The sequence below is a fragment of the Nycticebus coucang genome, chromosome 5 (genome assembly GCF_027406575.1).
Source record: "Nycticebus coucang isolate mNycCou1 chromosome 5, mNycCou1.pri, whole genome shotgun sequence".
Taxonomy (NCBI): domain Eukaryota; kingdom Metazoa; phylum Chordata; class Mammalia; order Primates; family Lorisidae; genus Nycticebus; species Nycticebus coucang.
Window position 1 is genome coordinate 5,831,710 of NC_069784.1, and position 22,588 is coordinate 5,854,297.

At 38.0% G+C, this 22,588-nt stretch overlaps 1 protein-coding gene across 1 annotated transcript in view; it reads right to left on the reverse strand.

Annotated features, from left to right (window-relative positions):
• Positions 1 to 22,588, reverse strand: part of NEGR1 (neuronal growth regulator 1) — an 837,414-nt gene that overhangs the window by 491,236 nt on the left and 323,590 nt on the right. The window contains exon 2 of the mRNA XM_053592246.1: positions 6,355 to 6,587. Within this exon, the coding sequence (XP_053448221.1) occupies positions 6,355 to 6,587 (233 nt within the window). The remainder of the gene's footprint in view (positions 1 to 6,354; positions 6,588 to 22,588) is intronic.

Consider the following 22,588-nt stretch of genomic DNA (forward strand, 5'->3'; position numbering starts at 1 on the left):
CCAAAATTGGGTTCCTGATATAATCTTAATCTCCCCAACAGGTGGAAATAGAACCTGAATAAAAGAGAACGCAACCCAGGGTGAGGGGCCTGTCCTGAGCCAACACTGTGTTAAGACAATGACTCTTTCGACGTTTGTGGACTCTGTAAAATGTTTCCCAGGGTTGATGCTCTTGCTTTGGTTTCATTTTGTGACTTGTGGGAAATGTCGACAGGCTCACTGTCTCATACAATGACTTGAATTTTGTAACGTGTATGATATTTTGACATGCTTTTGATCATTACAGCTTTTTCCCTCTTTGGGTCTTTTGAGGAAGGCAGGTTCATGTTCTGTGAGGTTGTTTATACCCAGAAACCTCAAACTGGGATTCTGAAACTGAGCATGGGATCCTTTCCTTCTGATGTGTGCCCTGTCGAGGCTTTAATATTCATAAAAAGGATGTTAACATTAGATTAAGATATGCAGGTCTTTAAAGGATGTGGCTATATCCTTGTGGCCACACAGAATAATTGCTCTCCAGATACCCATTGGTTAATATAACTTTGAAGTATCTGCACTTGAATTTCTATTCAAAGACCCATTGAGAGAGAGAGAATATTTGTGGAGGTTTGCATAGGAAAGACAGGCTCTAAAATTTATTCATAGATTAAAGTGATAATCAAAAAGCTATCTCCTTGTTATTGGACTGGCATCATGTTGAATTTATTTTTAAATTTCTGTTTTTCTTTTTACTTCCCTGTACTTCAGGTTTTATTGAAAGGCGTTATAAGGAAAACCCTGTGAGTGAGTGCTGTGAGGACCGCCCGGTGACTGTCGAGATGTCCCTTACGTCTCACAGCGACTCTGAGACGTCCCATAGTAAAAATGCGTCTTCATTCTGAACAACAGGATCAGGGTACCAAGAAAAATAAGTTTTAATGTACAGACCATGAAATGAATAACTCATCCTGTTTCCGTGTTGGCTGCTAGAAATCTTGGGACTATATTTTTTACCAAGCTCTGAAATTATATAGAAATCCTTCTGATCTAACCTCCCCTCTGCCTTCTACTCTTCCTGCGTCCCTCTACCGTCTTCCATTTCCCCTCTTATCTCAGGGTGCGGGACTCTTCCCTGTAAGCCACTTTAAATCCCTCTCAACACAAAATGGAGTGTATGTAATCAATGGTGTTCGAATGTCTTGTCTTTGCACTTGACAAAAGCTTTCTCAAAACAATGACTAATCCAAAGATGAGGCTCTGACATTGGGAGAATGTTGGGAATCTATGGGAAGCAGACTCTGAAGCAAGACGGAGTTTAGACTCAGAGTATTTATTGAGGAACAGCCTGTGATTACCCTCTGGGCAAGGAGAAGCAGGGAGACGGAGGTCTGAGGAGAGCAAGCGGCTGAGCTGCAGGCAGACTGGGTGCGTCCTTGGCTGCTCACTTGGAGCTCCGGCACTATTGCGGCCCATTGGAATCGTCTTACTGTAGGCTTAAAGGAAAGGTCTTTACACCACTGCCTCAATCAGCCCCTGGGTGTTGGCTGCCCTTGACAAGGCGGCTTTCTTTAGATGAGGCCATCTCCAGAAGGGCAGGACAAAGAATGCTGTCTGCTGAATATAATTCCAGCAGCTAGACCACCAAGATTATCTGGGAGAAGAGACAGGTTGCCTTCCATCTATCACAGCCTCCAGCCAAATCAGGTGCACTGAGGACATTTCAGTGCCCTGGGGAGGCTGAAGCCACTTGGCAGGTAGTTTGCATATAGGAAGTTATGTGCCAGTCAAGGCTCTTTCTACTCTGCTTACAAAAGCCTAGAGTATATCTCTCTGAGAGGACAGAGCTGAGTGATAAACATTTAACACGTACTTGTTTAATACACAATACCTATGAGTCTCTGTGGTATAAGCAAACTAGACTTCAGACATCACGGAGAACTCAGAGTAGGGGCCGTTTGCCTTAGTCCATTTCATGTGGCTAGAATAGAATCCCACAAGTTGGGGAATTTATAAGGAAAGAAACTTATTTGGCTTCCAGTTCTAAAGGCTAAAATGCCCAGGAGTGTGGCCCTGGTATCTGTGGGGTGCTGGGTCACCCTGCGGCAGAAGGCAGAAGGCACGTCCAAGAGCGAGGCAACCAGAGGCGGCCAGACCCACTTCAGAACACCCCTACCTACTTGCACATGACCAGTAACCCATTTTCTTGACAATGACACCGACCCATCCAGGGGACAGAGTCCCCATGACTTAATCACCTCGTGTGAGGCCCCACTTCCCAATACTGTTACATTTCATGTTACATTCCTGGGTCATGAAATTTGGGGTTCAAACCACGGTATCATGCCCATTCTGTATTGGGGTTGGCAGCTTTATATCTCACGAGTCCTTTTATTATAGTGGTGTCACGTGGATCTGTGGCTTTGTTACAAGTCTTGTGTGTGTGTGTGGTGTCTATATAGACATTTACTAATGATCAAGGAAGTTTGTTCTTAGTAAATGTCGAACCACAGAATTTAAAACACTTAGTAATAAGGAACTTGATTTATTAGCACCATATTATATATAGGTAATGAAAACAATTATATTTCCACACAGTCCATTAGCCAATATCTATCTACCCCCTTAAGGTCAAACTAATTTATCACACTGTTAAAATTCCATGACTACCTAGATTGCCCATCTACGCTGATGAAGAAAAATATAAAGATAAATAAAATATACTTATGAGTACATACAAGAGGCTATGTGTAAAAATTATTTTGTGTATATAGCTCATGCCTATAATCCTAGCACTCGGAGAGGCTGAGACAGGAGTATTGCTTGAGCTCAGATATTACAGACTGGCCTGACCAAGAGCAAGACTCCATTTGTCTCTAATAAAAGTAAAAAAAAAAAAAAAAAATGAGGCAGGTGTAGTGGACACCTGTAGTCCCCCCACAGGGGAGGTTGGGGCAGCAGCACCATGTGAGCCCAGGCATCCAAGGTTGCTGTGAGCTAAGATGACGCCACCACACTAGCTGGGGCAATAGAGCAAATCTAGGTCTCAAAAAAAAAAAAAAAATGTATATGTGCTCAATGTGAGTTATAGAATATCTTTAAAGTTTTATATTAAATAATTCAATACTTTTTTTTTTCCCTTTTAGGACAAAAGGAAATAATTGCAGTGGGCTCTTTCTTTCTTTCTTTCTGTTTGCTTTTTTCCTTTGTTTTTTTCATCTGTGTTTTTGTCTTAAACTAGCATGAGTTTTAACAATCTACGTATCTGAATCCTCCTTCAAATAAAGAAAGTGCACCCCAGAGAGGCTTGATAATTATCCATTTTATGAGGGGAAAATCAGGGTTAGAATCCAGGTTTCTCTACTTCTATTAGTGTGTTTTTCTTCCCACAGTATTCCATTAATTTGTATTAATTGCTCTAAGAAATCAATAACTCCAAGAAATTCCCCCATGGCCAGTGCCTAGGTTGGCAGAGATGGGCAATCTTTGTACTCACGAAATTTTAAGATTGTGATTTTTTTTCCCTTGGGTACATAGCTGCACCCTTTGCAGAGGACCTCTGCTTTTACTAACCAAGGTAAGTTAAGCATCAGTGATTAATACCATCTTCCCCAGCTACTAAGTTCCTTTGTTTGGTGAATACAGAATGGACAAATTATAAGGCAAAAGCACATCTTTCAACACTATCCAGAGAGGCCTGAGCATCAAATAATCAAAGAGATGGCGAGACATACCCATCAGTTTACTTCTGTTCATTGCGTGGAAATGTAGCTTAAGTGGGGTTGACTTTTCATGGCATTTATTTAATTCTTAAATTGACTGACAAGCCTATTAATGTATTCCACGAACTTTATTAATTTAATTGGAAAACTGCCCACATGCCAATCAACTTCTGATAAGTAATTATGTTCATAAATAGTGTAAAATTTTTAGCTTTTAATTTGACCCAATCATATACTTTCAAAATAATAAAGATTGATTTTCTTTTCTTTCTGACAGCATGATTGTTTTATTAATATGTGTTAGCTATAAGTATTTTGAGGTTACATAGGATAACTTGATCCATTGATACCATCAAATTAGGGTAATTTGGATATCCATATCTTATTTATCTTTTCTTTATGTTAAGCACATTAAATTATTCTCTTCTAGCTATTTTGAAATGTACCATAGATAAATGGTGATTATTTTTGCCTCACTGATCTGCTGAACACCGGGTCTTATTTCTTCAAAGTGTATAGTTGTAGCCATTTCTAGAGAAAAATAATATACTGTCAAAACAATACTAATGCCTCAAAAGTTCATCAGCATCAAATGTCCGACAAATAATAATGCCTTAACAGTTTTGAAAATATGAACAGTATTAAACACTCAGTGCATTTCACAGTTGTAAGGAAACCTTATGAGGATTACACACGTGCCTGGCAGGGCTTACCTACCACGATCTAGTTTAAAAATACAGGTCCATGAAGGGGAGTGGGAAAAGGAAAAGAGGATATTTATTATTCAGAAATATATAATTTAAACCTACAAGTTTAAAATGTGCAAGCAAAATGTCTGTATCTTAAGTTACTTGAATATGTTATTATCCAAGTATACTCTTGCTCACATAATAAAAATCTTTTATAGTCATTCGGCCGAAACGCAAGTCAGAGGGCGCAGAACCAAACAAGAGACTAGGATTAGGCTGGGATAACAGAAGAAATGTGTTTTTCCCTAATACTCTCATGTCCGTTTCTGAAGCTTGGCGAACTCCCACCTCTTGCATTCCCTAAATAATCTCTGAATAAAGATGGTCTCTTAGGAAAACGGTATGATAGTATCATAAGCCACTTTCAGATAATGAACGTCATTGCACCTTCAATGACCTGTAATAAGAGAAACTACTGAGGAAACCCTCAGACTTATTTTTTAATTTACATTTTCCTCCTTAAAGTTATTTTTTTTAAAGAAGTTTAACCTTATGAAAACATTAAATTTTTTACTGTACCAACCAATGAATCTGTGCTTAAATTCAGGTTTACCTTTATGTAAGGAAGTAAATCTCTGTGTTAATACATTTAATAAAATTATAGATTAACCATCTTTTCTGGGCTTCAGCAATGTAACCTAAATTAATGTTTAGCATTGTTTATTGAAGGGTAAATTCCGAGATAGTACAACTAATTTCCTCACTCAACTTTCCTGTTAGGAATAAAACCCACGTACTAGTATCACATCATCATGTAATTTGTTACTAACTAATTTTACTTAGAAATACTGCAATGCCATTCTTGAGTTCCACAGAGCATAATATTTCTATACAATCAGCACATGATTAATTTACAAGACACAAAAGGATAATGTAAAAAGGCAAAAGTAAACATTTTTCATTCTCCTAGCATTATAATAGCATCTTTCTTAAAACTAATTGGTGTTGGGGGTTTATGCGCTCTTACATGTTAGCATGCACGAGAAAGAGAATAATTTTGTGATTCCGTTTGTATTTTGATATTGAAAGTTAGCTAGCAATATTTGTGATCGACCAAAAGTAAATCAAAGCGTACAGCATTGTGTACATATATTTTCAATTACTCTATATTTAAATAAAGCACTCCTATTCTAAAAGGCTACTATTTTTCCCTGTGACTTCAGTCAAAGTAAACAGATGTTGGATTGAGACAGAGTGCTGGAAGGTTAGAGAATTGCTTTTAAAGCATTACCATCTACATTCCGAAAAGTTCTGATACTTTAATGTATCATAAGGTCTCAAAGATTTTTGTGAACGTATCAATCAAGGGTTCTCAAAGATTTATTTCAGGGGTGATTTAAAGGAAGACATAGAAAGAATAATATACAGATATGACGATGTGAAGCCGGGTGTGGTGGCTCGCATCTGTAATCCCAGAACTCTGGGAGGTTGAGGCAGGTGGATTGTTTGAACTCAGAGGAGTTCGAGACCACCCTGAGCCAGAGTGAGATCCCATCTTTAAAAATATCCAGGCATTGTGGTGGGTGCCTATAGTCCCAGCTACATGGGAAGCTGAGGCAAGAGGATTACTGAGCCCAAGATTTTGAGGTTTCTATGAGCTATGACGCCACAGCACTCCACCTACCAAGAGTGACAACATAAGACTCTGTCTCAAAAAAAAGAAAAAAAAAGAAAGAAAAAAATATTATAATGTGGTGTTCATGGATATTTCTTGATCTTTGTAAGTGAGGATCTGAATAATGCCTATTATACTTAATAATATCTAGAAACACAAATCCCTTAAAACAATGACAACATATATTTCAACGTTGACTCAACAATAGTCACTTCTGAATCGTTTTGGTCCCTAAGGATTAAACACTCCTGAGCACAGGCCTTCACTACCTAACAGTTCTGAAAATGCCTACCTTGCACGGTTAGATGCACCTGCATGGTCCTTGGTGTGTGCTGAGTCTGGACAGAACACGTGTAGGGGCCGTCATCTGTCACATCCACATTCTGTATCTGGAGGCTGTAGTCCCTTTTATTCAATGTTGAAATGGAAACTCGAGGGTCCACTGACCACTTATCACCTCCCGCAAAAATAATACTTGACCGGTTCAGCCAGGCACCCTTTGAAGCTCCGTCTTCCAAATAACACCTACAAATTACAGGAGACAAAATGCTATTAATCAAAATGAAAATGAGAGACACTGCTTTTGTTCTAAATGTTATTTGTTTTTGCTGAATAATAATAGCACAGCACCAAATGCAAACATTAGAAATAAAACCAGGGGACATGAACAGGTGACACTTCACACTGGTCTGTCTTCCATACCCCAGAAAAATGGAAACAATACCAGTGCCCAGTTTTGTCATTTTTATTAAACTGTCTGTGTGTGCATTTCAATTCAAAGCTTATCAAAATCACTTTTTTTATTCTGTGTGCATGAGAAATAAATCTAAATGAAGTTAAAGTAGTTCCAATAACAATTTTCAACATTACAACAATTTCGTTGATTGAAATTTTAAGAGGTAGTAAAGGTCTATCAGGTAGACGTGCTCGACCCAATACAATTCTGAATATACTGTACCAAATGCAGAAAGCAAATAATAGAATCATATCAGTATCTATTTAATAAAAAACTTGAATTTACAGAGTACTGAGCTTGTACACTGAAATTATTATCTGTATTTCATTAATAAAATTGTAAACTGTGCTTACTGATCACTGTCATATTAAATGTATCAAAGTTAATATGATGCTTTTAGTAACATGTATTTTCTGCCTTTTCAATCAAGTGACAAATAGTTTGTTCAAGAAGTATCTATTTAACCAGCAAACACTTATACCTTCTTCTGGGGTCAAATATGTGCTACCCTTGCTCTCTAAAAGTTTTAGTCTAGTGGGGAAGATGGCCAACAAAACCCATTACTATTGTCCACAAAGAAGAATATTTTGGTTAAATCACACACAGGATACATGGGAGACAAAGGGAAGTTACTTGATTCATAAAGGGTACTGGGGTATAAAGAAAGGCTTTCTGGAACCAGAAATGCCCGAGATCAAGAGGAAAGGAGCAGAGGACACGGCTTTCCAGACAGAGGCGCCGCAGGTAGACAGCACCCGATTAAGGTGCTAGAGCTAGGCCTTTGAAGGGAGTTCTAGCAAGCCTGGGACATAGGGCAAAGGGATGAGGGTGGAAATTGGAAGGATAGACGACAGCCAGACGATGATGGGGAGCATGATAACAATTAGTAGATTTTAAGGCCAAATTTGAAGCTATTTATTCAGCCATATTCTATGTCAATATTCAAAAACACTGCTTTGCATTTAATAGAATTCAGGCATACTCAGATTTAGAACAGAAGGCTGTGGTCATATACCAGTGATTTTGCTGAGGCTTGGAATTCTGTGTTTCATCTTGAAAACGTCCTGTTACAAATTAAACCCTGGTTTTCTTAAATGAGTACAAAGCACAGCTACAGAATGGAAGCACACATACATGGAAATAGTTTGACAGCATTTCTACAGAACACCTTGGGGGATTGAACACAGTGTTTCAGATTGCTACAAAATTGCAAGCTGATCACAACAGGGTAGACTGCTGTCAACTGTATAAAACTAATCAGTGGGTGGAAAAGGAGGGACAGGAACATTGCAGAGGGTGACTTCCTCATCTGCAGAATAGATGCACTGTTAACTGAAAAGCCTTTCTATATGTATTTAATGAAGAAAAGAAAACCCCTTTAATTATGTAATCAAACAGTCACAGTATATTGTAATCCTTAATATACAGAAAAAAATAGAGGGGTCATATTTCCTTTTTCACAAGATGACATTTTCGTGGCACAGCATAGAACTCTGAAACACCACTCTAGGACTGTGATAATTCTGCTGTGTCATCTAGTATCTGGGTTCATCTGGTGTCTCACCTGTGACCCCTGCATTTGTGGCTTTCGTCTGTTTTTCTATCGAGTGCTCATAACAACTTGGTGGGATGTGGGTTGCTATGCCTTTCATCGCTAGGAGATAGAGATGTTTAGGGTAAATGACTAGCCTGAGCTACCATGTTAGCAGGTGGCAAAGTTGAATGCATAAGCCAGTCTTTCCACATTCAATGTCCTTTCCACCATAATGCAGATCAAAGACTTTTAAAATAGGTTTCAGAAATGCAAAGTGATTAGAATGTTGCGGAAATTACTGCAAGTAATTTCTTATTTACTGAATGTGACCAACTGCTTAACCTGTCCTATTCTAAAGCAAGCAGAAAATTAATTATAAGTGGATATTTTACCATGAAAGTATGATTTAGAGCACTCAGCCAGACACTTCCCTTTCCCTAGAGGCAGCAGAAGCTTTACCTTCATTTGGGATGGCGGGGGTGGGTGGGGGGGGAGGTGTCAGGAAACCTGCTGAGATTAACCTGCAGTCTTAGCATAATGAATAGAATTTAAGAGCTTCACTCTGAAAAAATAAATGTGAAAAGGAATCCTTTCTGTCTCCTTTGCGTGGATAACTATATCTCATAATTGTCACTGGTCCCAACCCAAAAGTTTTTCGAGATATACATTAGGAATACCTTTGACTCAGAAAGAAAAAAAAAAAAAGACCTTGGATTTCTATAAGATTATTCTCTACTGAGTTAGAGCTAAATAACCCAAAATATATATGCATACATATGGAATTTTATTGATTGGAAATAGCAAAGCCCAAGCATAGATTTCTATTTCGCAAAACCATATATGTATAGAAAACATATGTAGTTTTCAGGTCAAGTATGAGATGACTATAAAATGTATGAATTAGATCACACACACACACGTTTGGTTTATTTTTATCATTATTATTAATAGAAAGATACCTTGAGAATATGGACTAGGCCTTCTACTTTTTTACTTCCATTTTGTTTTCACCTTCACCCTAATGTTTTTCCTTTATAACACGAAGGGATACTTCTTGACATCTGTGTGCTACAGTAAGAACTTCTGTAAGGGGGAGAGGTGACAGTGTACGGTGGGATGGGGAGGCAGTGACAGCCAGTAGAGAGCACCAAAATTTTATTTTCTTGATTTAAAACTTCTGGTGTTGACCAACATAAATTTGTTGGAATCCTTGCCCATACTAATTTATAATTAGCAAGGATGCGGGGCGGCTCCTGTGGCTCAGTGAGTAGGGCGCCGGCCCCATATGCCGAGGGTGGCGGGTTCAAACTCAGCCCCGGCCAAACTGCAACAAAAAAAAAATAGCCGGGCGTTGTGGCGGGCGCCTGTAGTCCCAGCTGCTTGGGAGGCTGAGGCAAGAGAATCGCGTAAGCCCAAGAGTTAGAGGTTGCTGTGAGCCGTGTGAGGCCACGGCACTCTACCCGAGGGCGGTACAGTGAGACTCTGTCTCTACAAAAAAAAAAAAAAAAAAAATTAGCAAGGATGGTAAAGCACGTCTATGATTCTCCATTGTGCAGAATGGGAAGTGAAAAATGTAGTAATTAAATTGTCATCAGGCGGTGCCCGTGGCTCAAAGGAGTAGGGCGCCAGCCCCTTATGGCAGAGGTGGCGGGTTCAAACCCAGCCCCGGCCAAAAACTGCAATAAATAAATAAATAAATAAATGTCATCACCATTGGATGATTGTAATGCCCTGGGAGTCTCTGGCTCCTGTCCTTGACCCCGATAACCAGGTCTATTCATCCTGCAATGTACAGAATGAACACTTTAGAGTTAAAACAGCTCCTCATCAACCACAAGCCTCCCCCTCTCATTCATAAAACAACTCTAGAGTTCACAGTGGCCAACACAGGCCCACATCACCTGTGCGGAGGCTGTCCTGCCCTCATCTCTCACCACTCTCTCTGAGTTGACTCTGCTCTACCCAGCTGGGCTTCCAGCAAGTCAGGCAGGCTCTTGCCTTGGAAGTTTGCATTTGCTGTTTCTTCTGCCTGGAACTCCCCCCCCACCCCAGAGGTTTTGTCTCTTGTTTCCTCTCTTCCTGAGGTCTTCCCCAAATTACCTAATGCATTTAAATAGCAAAAAAAAAACATCACACCATTGCCAATATTCCCTTTAGACACATCGTCTGATTGATTGATTCTGTCCATCCCTCTTCACTAGAAGGTCCAGGAACTCTATGTGGTCACTTCTACTTATTCCGTATCTCTGTATTCCACTGTCCATGTAATGGACAATGAATACACACATATGTTGAGAAAATCTATGGCAGCAAAAATTAAGATACTTCTGGGAAAAAGGTAATATGGTAAAGTCTATCAAAATGCACAAATTGCAATTTAGTTGGGAAAAGAAAGGTCATGCCCACATAAACTACAATATCATACAACAAAATGGAAATACACACAGCACAAATAATACCTTCCACACGACACAGAGGCCGCACCAGACAGTCCGAGGCAACAGGTCAGGAACTGAGCTCAGAGCTGAGAGAACAATGTGGTGACTGAGGAGCAGGTGGGCAGGTGCAGGGAGCAAATCATTCACACACAGAACTCGAACAAAAGAAAGGAAAGAACTGCAGCATTTGACTCTACACTTCAGAAACGCTCTGCTTGGTATGTCTTAGGTGGTTTGCTGGCTGCCACCCATTTATTATCTTACTTAATTCTCACATAACCCTACGAAGCAGGTGCTCCTATTATCTTCATTTTTATAGATGAAGAAACCAAAGGACTGTGGAGAAGGTTGTGCCTGCAACAAACCCGGTCGCCCTGCACTCCTGATCACCACTGTCAGTCTCTTAGACTGTGCTGTGCAGTTCTAGAGCCAGACAGCAGCAGACTGAAGGATTCTCTCTGTGTAGAATAAAGACTTTGGTGACGTTACAATGATCAGATCATTAATGTGGGTAAGGTGAATTAACAGTTCTCAACACACAAACTCACATCTTTTTCCTTCTCTGGAATTCAGAATGAAATATTTCAGTAGCTATTGATCTTAGGTTCTCTTTGAAGTGTAGACAGTGAAATGATCTGAATAAAAATGCTCAGTAGTAAATACATCCTTTAATTGGGTGTGGCATGGCTTTTCTTGGAAGCGATTTTTATTTCCACCTAAAAATGTGTTAGTGGGCAGCATCTGTGGCTTAGTGAGTAGGGCACCATATACAGAAGGTGGTGGGTTGGAACGCGAGCCCGGTCAAACTGCAGTAAAAAAATAGCCGGGCGTTGTGTCGGGTGCCTGTAGTCCCAGCTATTCTGGAGGCTGAGGCAAGAGAATCGCCTAAGCCCAAGACCTGGAAGTTGCTGTGAGCTGTGATGCAATGGCACTCTACTGAAAGCAACATAGTGAGACTCTGTCCCTAAAAAAATAAAAAAATAAATAAAAATTAAAAAAATCTGTTAGACTACCTACTTTTTAGGGAAATGAATAATGCAGGTGAAATTTATAGCCATCAACCATGAGCTGCAGTAACCCCACACCAAATACCACAACAAGTAAGTACATTTTCAATCACTAGGACGTTTTCTCTACATAGTTCTAAACACATGGCTCATGGAAAACGTATAGTAAATAGCTTGAATAGCATATTTCATTTCATAGTTGTTAAGTATATAAACCCAGGCTCCAGATAGCTAATACTTTGCTAATAAGGCCTGTGTTCAGCTGCTTCTCACTTCTTTGAAGGAACTCCCTTCTAAACGATGTCACTGCACATCGGACAGGTCTCTATTTGGTGGTATGAAGTCCGATTGGACGGGCTTCTAACTGATCAAAGTGATGTTCGGACAAGTCCCACAGACTGCCCGTGATTCCCTCTGCTGTGGTGATTAAATCTGAAAAGTAGCCTTTAGAGAATGGAGCGGAGTGCCAAAAATATGTATACTCATTTTAAGCAAGAAAAATCTACATTGAAATTGTAATAATCAACATGACCAATCACGTCCGTTACCTTGTGTGTCTTATCTTTTATCTCTTGTAACTGTAGCAGTCAAACATGATATGAGTATTACAATGTTAACACCGTTTTTATTTTTTTTTTCTTGGAACCCTTTGTGTATCAAATCCTTGTAATACATTCCAAAAATGTAAGTACTGGCACCGGTACCAGTGTTCTACACAGCAGCATTTGTTCAGCTCCGAGGAAAGAGACCAGCTTTTGTCAAGACACGTTGATTAATGAAAGCTCCTATTAAAAGCACTAATTAATAAAAGAAGAAAAGAAGTACATTCTCCCTCGGATTCAAAGCTGAACCATGTAAAAATAATATTCCTAGGAAGGGATTGGCCAGCCACTTTCACAGCTGTCTCTTCATTTTAACAGAAAGTCTTAATTTTGACAGAAGGAAAACTTTCAAAAGCACTTTAAAAATTCAGAATCCTATACATATAATCTCCATGCTAATTCTTCTCACAAAGAAAGTTCCAATAGCCTGACTTCAAGGATAAAATGAAATAAAAGAAGTAAAACTGAGGTTAAATGGAATAGAATAATTTCTGTTCCCTCTACCCATCTTTGTTTTTAAGGCACTCTCTTCTTAGTAAGTTTAATGACATTTATTTCCTAGATATGTAATATGAATGTGTGTAGGACACTTAAATTATATTGTTATGTAATATGAATATTTCCTAAATAATATTATTTTACATAATATTATGTTTGGCTTATATTTTAAGTTCTCTCTCACAACTACTCTGAGACCAAAATTATTCTGATGGTTCTTCCATTTCAGCAGGTGTGGGTGAGTAGGAGACTGTCAAGGGTGGCGGGCAATCTATAATATCCGCAAGGTGTCCAGTGAGCTCCAAGTAGTTAATGAAGTAACCTTATTGATGAAAAGAATTATATTTTAAAACACAGTGCAGGTGCTATCTTAAGGAGAAATGCACTCCTACAGGTAGTGTTTCGATCCTGTTGTGTAGATAATACTGTTGTGTAGACGCTTTCCTGGGCACATTACCTGTATCCCTCGCTCCACCCTCACAACGGCCTTGAGGAAGGAACTGACATGACCATCATTACGCCCGTCTCAGCGTGAAGACCGTGAGGTGGAGAAAAGTCGCTGCCCTACGGTGACTGGCTTATTTATTGACATTTGTAATGCATGGAAATGTGTTATTAAGACACAATTCCACTAAACCTCCAGACCCAAGTACAAAATGATATTAATAAAACACATATATTCATTTTTTAGAATGATAATTATGCCATGTTGGCATCTTTTATTTCTTGTGCAGAATTAAAAAAAAATTGCTTGTTTTGTGAAAGAATTCTATTCCTGCATACTTCATTCTAGCACTTCTTTGAGATAATAACTATTTTGAAATTATCTCAAATGGAAGATTCAAAGTTATTAGCTACTATCTAATTATAAGCCTAAATTCTTAAACATCTTAAATATTTTTAACATTGTATGTTAAATAAAAAATACTGAAAAAAAGCTTTGTAGATTTTCTCATGGAGAACTATACTTAATAGTTTCTTAAAAACTATTAACTTTCACGTACTCAGGTGATAGCAATGTTCATACCCTTCCATCTCATTAAATACATAATTTAGGTCCTTTCGGTCTGCAATTAAAAATACACACATATGACCAACCTCGATATACGGGAAATCATTCAGATATATTTGGATTCGTCACATTACAAACATTAAAATCACTCATTTTAACTCATAATTAAACCACAATTTACTACAATACCACACGTTGCTTTATCTTATTCTTTTCATTGATTTGTGTCAGTCAGGCTTCCATGTAAAAAAAACACATCTGCGTTTCGAAGTGGGAATGGCGAATAATTTATCTAGATAGGGTACTTCAATTATAAATAACAATTCAACATGGAAATCAGCATTTATTAAGAAAAATGAGAATGTGTAGAAAGACTGATACCCTATACATTATGATTAAAGACACCACCAAAGTGTGAGTGGCCAAAGTCTAATCATCATAATCTTTTCCTGATAATAGTAAAACATTTCATCATTTGTGGAATGATTACTGTGAGTTAAGGGACACAGGAAATGATTTTAACACGTGGTCTCCTTCACCCTCCCAAACGCCTTCTGAGAGGCACGCAGATGCCTTAGAGAACAGTGCAGGGGCGAAGGCAGAGCCAGTGAAAGAAGCAGACAGTGAAAAGGACGAATCGCCCGAATCTGAGTTCTTTAAGGGCTGCTTTGTCCACTGGGTTTGAATCGAGTTGGAAACTTCTTTGCCATTTCTACATTTTAATTTTTGGATTCAACTAAACCAGCTTGCTTTCTCTCCCATGGACTGGAATGTGAGATATTTGGATCGGGAAGGGCTTCCAGATTTTTGTTAACTGGCAGGTGCTCCGAACCACTGTGGGGAAAGTTGTGTCTGTGGGGTTGTCTCCCTGGCAGCTGCTTCCTGGAGAAGCTGGACTTTCACCCCAGGAGGTATAAAGGGAAGGAACAGAACATTCAAAACGCATGCAGGAGGTATTTAAAATAGCAGTATCAGAGACGGAATAAATCGGGGCCAGAGAAGTGGCTGAGGTAAAGCTCTGGGCTCCCAAACAAAGGTTTTTATTCCAACGTCTACACCTTAGTCCCCAAACAAGGAAACAAACAATAAGGGATTCTCTACAAAAAACAATACCAGCCACTCAATTCCCTTCCATCAAACACCTTTATGTTGAAGTCATTGAAGTCTTCAATTTGCATGTAAATCGAGAGGACAAAATTAAAAGCTTAATGTGGATATTCAGAAAAGTTCTACACTCATCTGTTTTGTCGAAAATAAGAATATGCTACTTCACAGTATCATGGACTACAGACTTTGAAAAAACGAAATCAATATTATCTCTCTTTCTCTCTGCTATTTATGATCTTTAAATTCCTACTGGTCACTGCTGGAGTTTCCTTTTTTGTATTTTTTCCTAATAAGAATATTCTGAGCACAAATTTTATTTTATGAATAAAGAATGGCTACATAGCACAGCTAATTAAAGCTAGCCTTGCAACCATTCACTAAAGTAGCCATTAAGCCATATTTATCTGTCTTCTCCTGAGAAAATGGACTAAATAATAAATCAGTATGAGCTATGCCTTAAAAAAACATGCTATACCCCAGAGGGGAAAAAAAAATGAATGTAGATTTCCCCCTAAGCTGGCTTCCTGCAAAAAAATTTAAAATGATTACACTTTCTCAAAAGGTGTTAAAAGTTTAAAATAATATCAAATGAGACTTTGCTATTTTTTTTATTATATTTTCCTTAACAAATTGCATAGCACCGTGATTACAATTTTTTGGGCTTCCAGGGTCATCTTCCCGGACAGCAGCTATGGGACCCGGGGCACGTTAGTTCCCCTCAGCCTTCTCACTAGTGAGATGGAGTCAGTGCACGTAAAAGGGTTGATGTGGCAAAATTATGACAAGGATTAAGTTAATAAGTTTGTATAATTGTTTAGGATGGAGCTAGGTATGCTGCGAGCCTGCAGTTAAGGTTAACTGCTATCACCCTAACTTGCCATGGCTAACTTCATGTTTAAAAACAATGTTACCACCACGACTAACCACAAAAAACACTGTGTTACAAAATCTACTTAGAGGAAGGGGGAAAGAAGCATTCATAGAGTCTGGCTTGACCCTGCCAAACGTTGCCCATCCACATGGTCAGGGCAGAGGGCTGGTTCCTAGAATTAAGTCTATACACAGCTCAGTGCTGATGTACTTCACCCATTTACCCTCCTTGAACATCCATAAAAGTGTGTGCATTTGTTTGTGTGTGTTTGTTTTCAATGCCTTCTCATCCTACGAGAAAAGCAGGTAGAAAAAGACAGGCTTAGTGTCATACGTGTGTATATATATATATATTTTTATGTTGTATCAGGTCTGATAACTTACGTACAGAAATCAACTCCCTGGTTTACTAGCAATTGTTTTGGACAAATAATTACATTTCTATCCAAATGCACTCTATCCATTTTTCTTATCTTTCCAGTACATTATTTGCAAAATGGAGATAATAGAAGTTTTATCTTATTTTGGTAAGAGCTCAAATAGGCTATGCATGGGAGACAGGTTTATAAAGTTATAAAATATACTATAAATGTTAATATTTTATTAATATTTGTATATAATATTTTATGGGTTATCTCTCCTCATAAATACAAAATACAATTGTAAATCTCTCTGTAGACACAGAAAGAGAACAGTGGTCCTCCCAAGCCTATTTATCTGAAGTAAAGGATTACTAATTTTCTTTTTGCTTTTACAGCCCATAAAACAATTTTGTGAACTATGCAAACCTTTGAGCTTTTTAAAATTGCCACCTAATTTTTTTATCATAACCCAAGGTTTTTGCAAATCTATAATTTTTTCTTCATATATATATCACCATTTTAAAACAAAACTATTATTTCTCACATTTAAAAGTGTTCAAAGGAATTCAAATAATAATGATTTGATGTTCACTAACAGCCATTTTTGAAAAGCTGAACAAACGCTACAATAAAGAAATGGTACATTAGTTCTTTTTTTACCTCAAATATTATTCCATTTCTGCCACATAATTAAATCATATTCAAAGTTTTTTATTCTTTAAGGCCATTTATTAATACCTTATTTTCTCTGCTGTAAAATTAAACGTATTAATTTGAATTCAAGTAAGTCTTGTGACCATATAAGTCCACATGAAAAAATATTCTAAGTAATTTTTTAATTATTAATAATATATAATCAATCCAATCCTATATATCACACATCTTCATAAATAGTAAAGATATATCTTACTTTACACAGTTAATGGTATGTTCATGAAGTAGTTTTTATGTAGATGAAGGACAAACTTGCATACTCCAATGAGTTAGATTTTTAGTTAAATAAATCAGGACTTGGAATTAATTCTTCATAGGTTTTGTTTTTGTCGATGGAAACTATGACACTGTTGCGTTGGATGCAAATTGGAGAATGCCTGTGTTACAGAGGAACTACTAACCAAACTACCCATTGGGTCTGCACGGACATCAATGCATTAAACACACTCTCTGTCTTATAACCCAGATGTATTATGCCTTGGCCATGGTCTGGGATAGGATTCTTCACGACTAGGAGGTTTTGTGAAAGATGGTACATGAGACCGGGGTAGAGCCTAGGGCTGGCCTGACCACAGAACCAATCTGAGCAGGTCCTTTTGAGGAAAGAACATACATGAAAATTTAAGATCGAGAAATTTCTTAAGACCATCTGTCCCTGCACCATTGGGAAGTTTTCATGCTAAGTGTATTTGCTGACAGAACATTGTTTTGTATCTTTTTCTACCATTCAGCTATCAGCGTATTTGCCTCTAATTTACCCCCCCTTTTCAGTTCTCACTTCTTATTTATTTAGGGACAGGAAAAACAGATAATATATGAGAGAATCATTGGAATATTATTTTACAGATCAAAAGTACTGTAAAGGACAATCTTTATGAAGAACATGAAACTTTTAAATACAACTGCTTAAAAAGTCTTTTCTCTGCCTTCTGTGTTAAGTCCACATCTGAAGTTGCTTGAAATCTATTATGAACACAACAAAAATGGTGCATATCAGGCTATACTATAATTTTCCACAGATAAGTCCATTAAAATTATTTATCTTACATCTTGAAATTAATAACAGGGCCCTATTCATTTTGCTCAATTCCATGAACCTGAATATCCTTTGTTTTTACTCAACATGAAAGTGCAATTTCAAGTTTTAACCCAATAACCATATATTCTAAATATTTATTTTTAAATGTGTGTTTTGGTCTCAGGTTTTTTAATTTTGAGAAATTAGATAACGTATCCTTTTTCTATGAACAACTCTGGTTATTGTTAAATATTTTCTGCTTCGAGAGATATTTGTGCTTCAGGAGGGGTATGGGAGTAAGAGAGAGCGAGCTGAGACATTTGGTCCAAAAATGGATGAGATATAAAAATAAACATGTGTACTTACAAGTATCATAAAGAATAGTGAAATTTGAATATGTAACCAACGTACAATTTAATATTTCTTCTGAGCTTTTTTCCTACAGACAGTACCAGACTCTCCCTAAATATTGATGCTTTTCTCAGTAGAGAATCCAGCCAGCAGCAGCATCTAGTGGACAGCTGGACCTGTCATATCTCACCGGCGGCTGGCTCAGGAAACCAAGTGCCTCCAAGGGATGTAAAATTCCACTGTGATTTAGAAAAAGCTGAAATTTTGGCCATGAATTTCTGGCTGGACCTGCCTTAGCTCCATAGCTTCCTATTTTCCCACCTCCATGACTAATGATCTCTCAAGGTCAGAATTCGGCCCTTAGTCACCGCGTCCCTTCAGTCCCTAAGACATCCCTCATGCTAACGTCCCAGGTGAACTGGAATCTGGGGGAAATGCTGATGTGGCTTCTTCCAGAACAACTGTACCTTGAATTCAGATTGATATAAGATCAAATCACAACTTTTCCTGACACTTACTAGCCTGAGAAATTTGGAGACGAAGTTTTTTTCTCAGCTTCCCATCTGCTTCTTGAAAATGGGGATAGGAATATGTACACAAGAGAGCTATTCGGTGAGGTTCGACCAGATCTAAGCGGCTAACCTCGGATGTCATTTCTTTCGTAAACCTGCCCTGACATCTCCGTCACATGCCCCCGAAAGGTTTAATGTTCCTTCTAGTGCTGACACTGCCCAAGCATGTTAGTCATATTGCTTTATTACCCTGCCCTGTAAAACCACTCACTCAATCACTTCGCGCTTCCACTAGTCAGTAAAAGACCCTAGTGGACTAACTCACGGTGATGCCCAGTAAGGAGGGTGGTGTCTGTCAAATAGTTGATATTTTCAAAAAATATTTTTTGAGGTCTGTGAAAATGTACAATAAAATACTGGATGAATGCAAGAGATGGCACGTTCTGCTGGAAGCAAGAATGGGGTGCGGGGGAGAGCAGGGCGGGGCAGCCTGGCACCTCCTCACTCTGCTGCCCCGACTGTCCCTAAACTGAAGCACATCCAGGAATCTCCGATTCCCACCGGGGCTCAGTAGTGGAATATATCACGTGAGACAAATGCAAACACCCACTGTCTTCAGCTTATTTTTACCTGCTGCTTCCTGCTTGTCATTTTGTTTTTAAAATCACCTAGTGAAACTAAATTCTAGCTTTGACACATTGAAAATGGAAGCAACTGATATTTGTCCTAGGAAAACAAATGGCAGCTACTCATGTGGTGGTTTCTTCTTTCTTCAATTTCTGGTACCGGTGAGAAAAGCTAAGAGGCTAGGTTAAACAGACAGACAATAGAAGGAAGGATTAAAAAAACTTCAGTACTTGATAAGTGAACAAATAGATTTTTTGTAACCTTAGCAAACCTTATTAATTTGGTTTTAATGTGATTCAGACAGTATGATATTTTTAATATTTATTCTTATAATGTAAGGACCGTTTTTTTATATTTTATTCGTTAATCTACAAACATGGTCTTGGTGAAATATTAATACCATTTAGGCAGTTCAGAGTTTTTAACCTCATGACAGTAAGTCTCTCATTTCTTAGCAAAAGGTGAATCTGTCATTCACTGCCCTTAAGTTTATCTAGATTTTCTGGCTGAACACACTAGTAATCACTTTTAGTATAATTTGTACTTAGTAAAACACATACAGAACATGATTAAATATAATAAATGTGTTATGTAACTATAAATCAGAGAGGGAAAGGGAGAGGAACTAAAATTGAGTGCTTTATACAATTAAAAATCTAAACTGTATGGTCCCCTAAGAATCGTAAAGGTTATTGCATTTGAAATTCTTTTTTACTTGAAATACTTATCTCCCTGAATACTCTGTTTTATTCCTGAACTGATTTCCTATGTAAGAAACTCTTACTGTGTTCTCCACAATTCTCTACCTTGGCCATTAATCTCTCATGTGAAGCTGTCAAAATCTTTTATGAAAGTCGAAATGCACTCTATCCATTTTTCTTATCTTTCACAGTGCATTATTTTCAAGCAGCCCAGCAAGTTAGTTAAGAACACGCTGCCTTGTACAAACCACGTTAGGCGTGCAGCCGCCCTTTCCCCAGCTCTCCCTCTGTTACTAATTCTTCCCAGTCTCCTCTGCACTCAACACAGGTCTACTGTTTCCAGCTTTCTCGTCTCCTGAGCCCCTTTGCTCATGACCTGCGTCTGATTCAGAAAGATTTCATGGATGAAATACTATCTGTACACATGCGGCTCTCTCTCTCCCCTTCTCTCATTATGAGCCCTTGAAAGAATCTATCACATTTTCCTTTTTATCTTTTCTAAATCATTAATTTATCATACATAAGTTTGCAGGATTTCAAACCAACAGTGTACAATTCCTTAAAAATTGACCTTATTTTTTTATAGGCTTAGTGCAAAAGAAATAAATGGTCTATAAAATAAATATAAGACTTTATGGATAGCTAATAGATTTTAAAATAGCATTTTATTGAGTTATAAGTAAATAAATTTGATAAATTTTTTTATTTGCTTTTTTTTAACATATAAACTGGTCCAATCATTAAAGGAAACCATTTACCATTTTTTGGCAAAGTATACTTTTGATTTTGCCAAACATCAAATTGTCTTACATATAATGAGAAACATTTGTCTTTCATCTGTAGTGATTGCTAAAAGTCATTATTATCTAACAGATGCTCAGTGACCCTGTGAAACGAGCTGCTCATGCCAATCAGCAATTAATGGGCAGGCAACTATAGCAGGCACATCATAAAGATTACCACCAATTAAACTCCACTGTCGAATTTAAATAGAGAGAATGACATGAATCTGAGATATACCTGCTTGTTCTTACGGACAAATAACAGTACTTCAAAATGATCTCAAGATAGTCATTTTGAGACAGGGTCTGAGTTGGTTCTCATTTGATTCCTTTAACAAATTTTCTTTTTGAGTTCTGGTTATGAAAGTATACCAAAAAGATATAAAACGAGTTTTTTTTTTTTTTTTTTTTTTTTTAGTTTTAGGAAGCTTACAATCTAGAAGGAAAGAGAAGCCAAATATTTATAGCACTGTCACAGGTAAGGCACAGCTCCCTGTATTACACTTCACAGATACTGTGTTGGACTGATCACCATCTGAGCCTTCGGCGAGTCCTCACCCTTCCGCTAGTGGAGGGTCTTGCTGCCTACACTGTGACAAGGCTGTGGGCTCATCTGGGTGCTGGCTGCTGAAGGATAGGGTGGCTGTGGCGATTTCTTTAAGAAATACAGTGAAGTTTGCCTCATCAGTTGACTCTCCTTTTTAAGAACTATTATGAAATACTGTTTGATACTATTGTGCTCACAGTAAAAGTAGGACTTCCTTCAAAACTGGAGTCAGCGATTTCAAAACCTGCTCTGGCTTTGTCAACGTGGCTTACATAATGCTCTTGTTGGTCATTTCACCAGTATTCACCGTATCTTCACTGGGATGAATCCTAGAACAGGATACATTGCAAGGAAACAAATTCTTTGCTCATTCGCAAGAAGCAACTTCTCATCCTGTCAAGCTCTGTCATGACATTGGGGCCGTCCAGTCGCATCTTCTGGTTCTACTGCTAGTGACATTGCTGTTTCCCCCACAGCTGCAGTTTGCTTCCCCCACTGAAATCCTGAGCTCCTCAGAGTTGTTCATGAGGGTTGGAATTCCAACTTATTCCAAAGTCCTGTTAGTACTGGCATGTAGATCTCTCCCCATGATTCACAAATAATGTTAATGGGATTTACAATGGTGAATGCTTTCCAGAAGGTTTTCAGTTTACTTGGCTCAGACCCATCTATGGCAACTAGAACCTAAGTAAATGTATTTCTTACATAGTAAGAATTGAAAGTTAAAATTATTCCTGATCCATGGGCTACAGAAGGGATGTTGTGTTACCAGACATTAAAACATCACTAATCTTGTATTTAAATTAGTGTTTTTAAATTAATTTTAAAACATTTTAATTAGACATAATGCCTTTCATACTTCACATTTTTTAGACATAATGCCTTTCATACTTAGAAGACTACCATATAATACAAAAATAACTTCCAGTTACGGGGAAACCAAAAGATTCATGTGACATATTTCTTTGAGATATTCACTTCCTTGCAGTGGACTGGAACCCGTCCTGCTACACCTCCCAGGCATGCCTGGCCATAGAGACACACTGATATATCTGTCCTCAAGAAGAAGAGTTCACTGCATTAGAAGAAGGAAAATTATTTGGAGAAA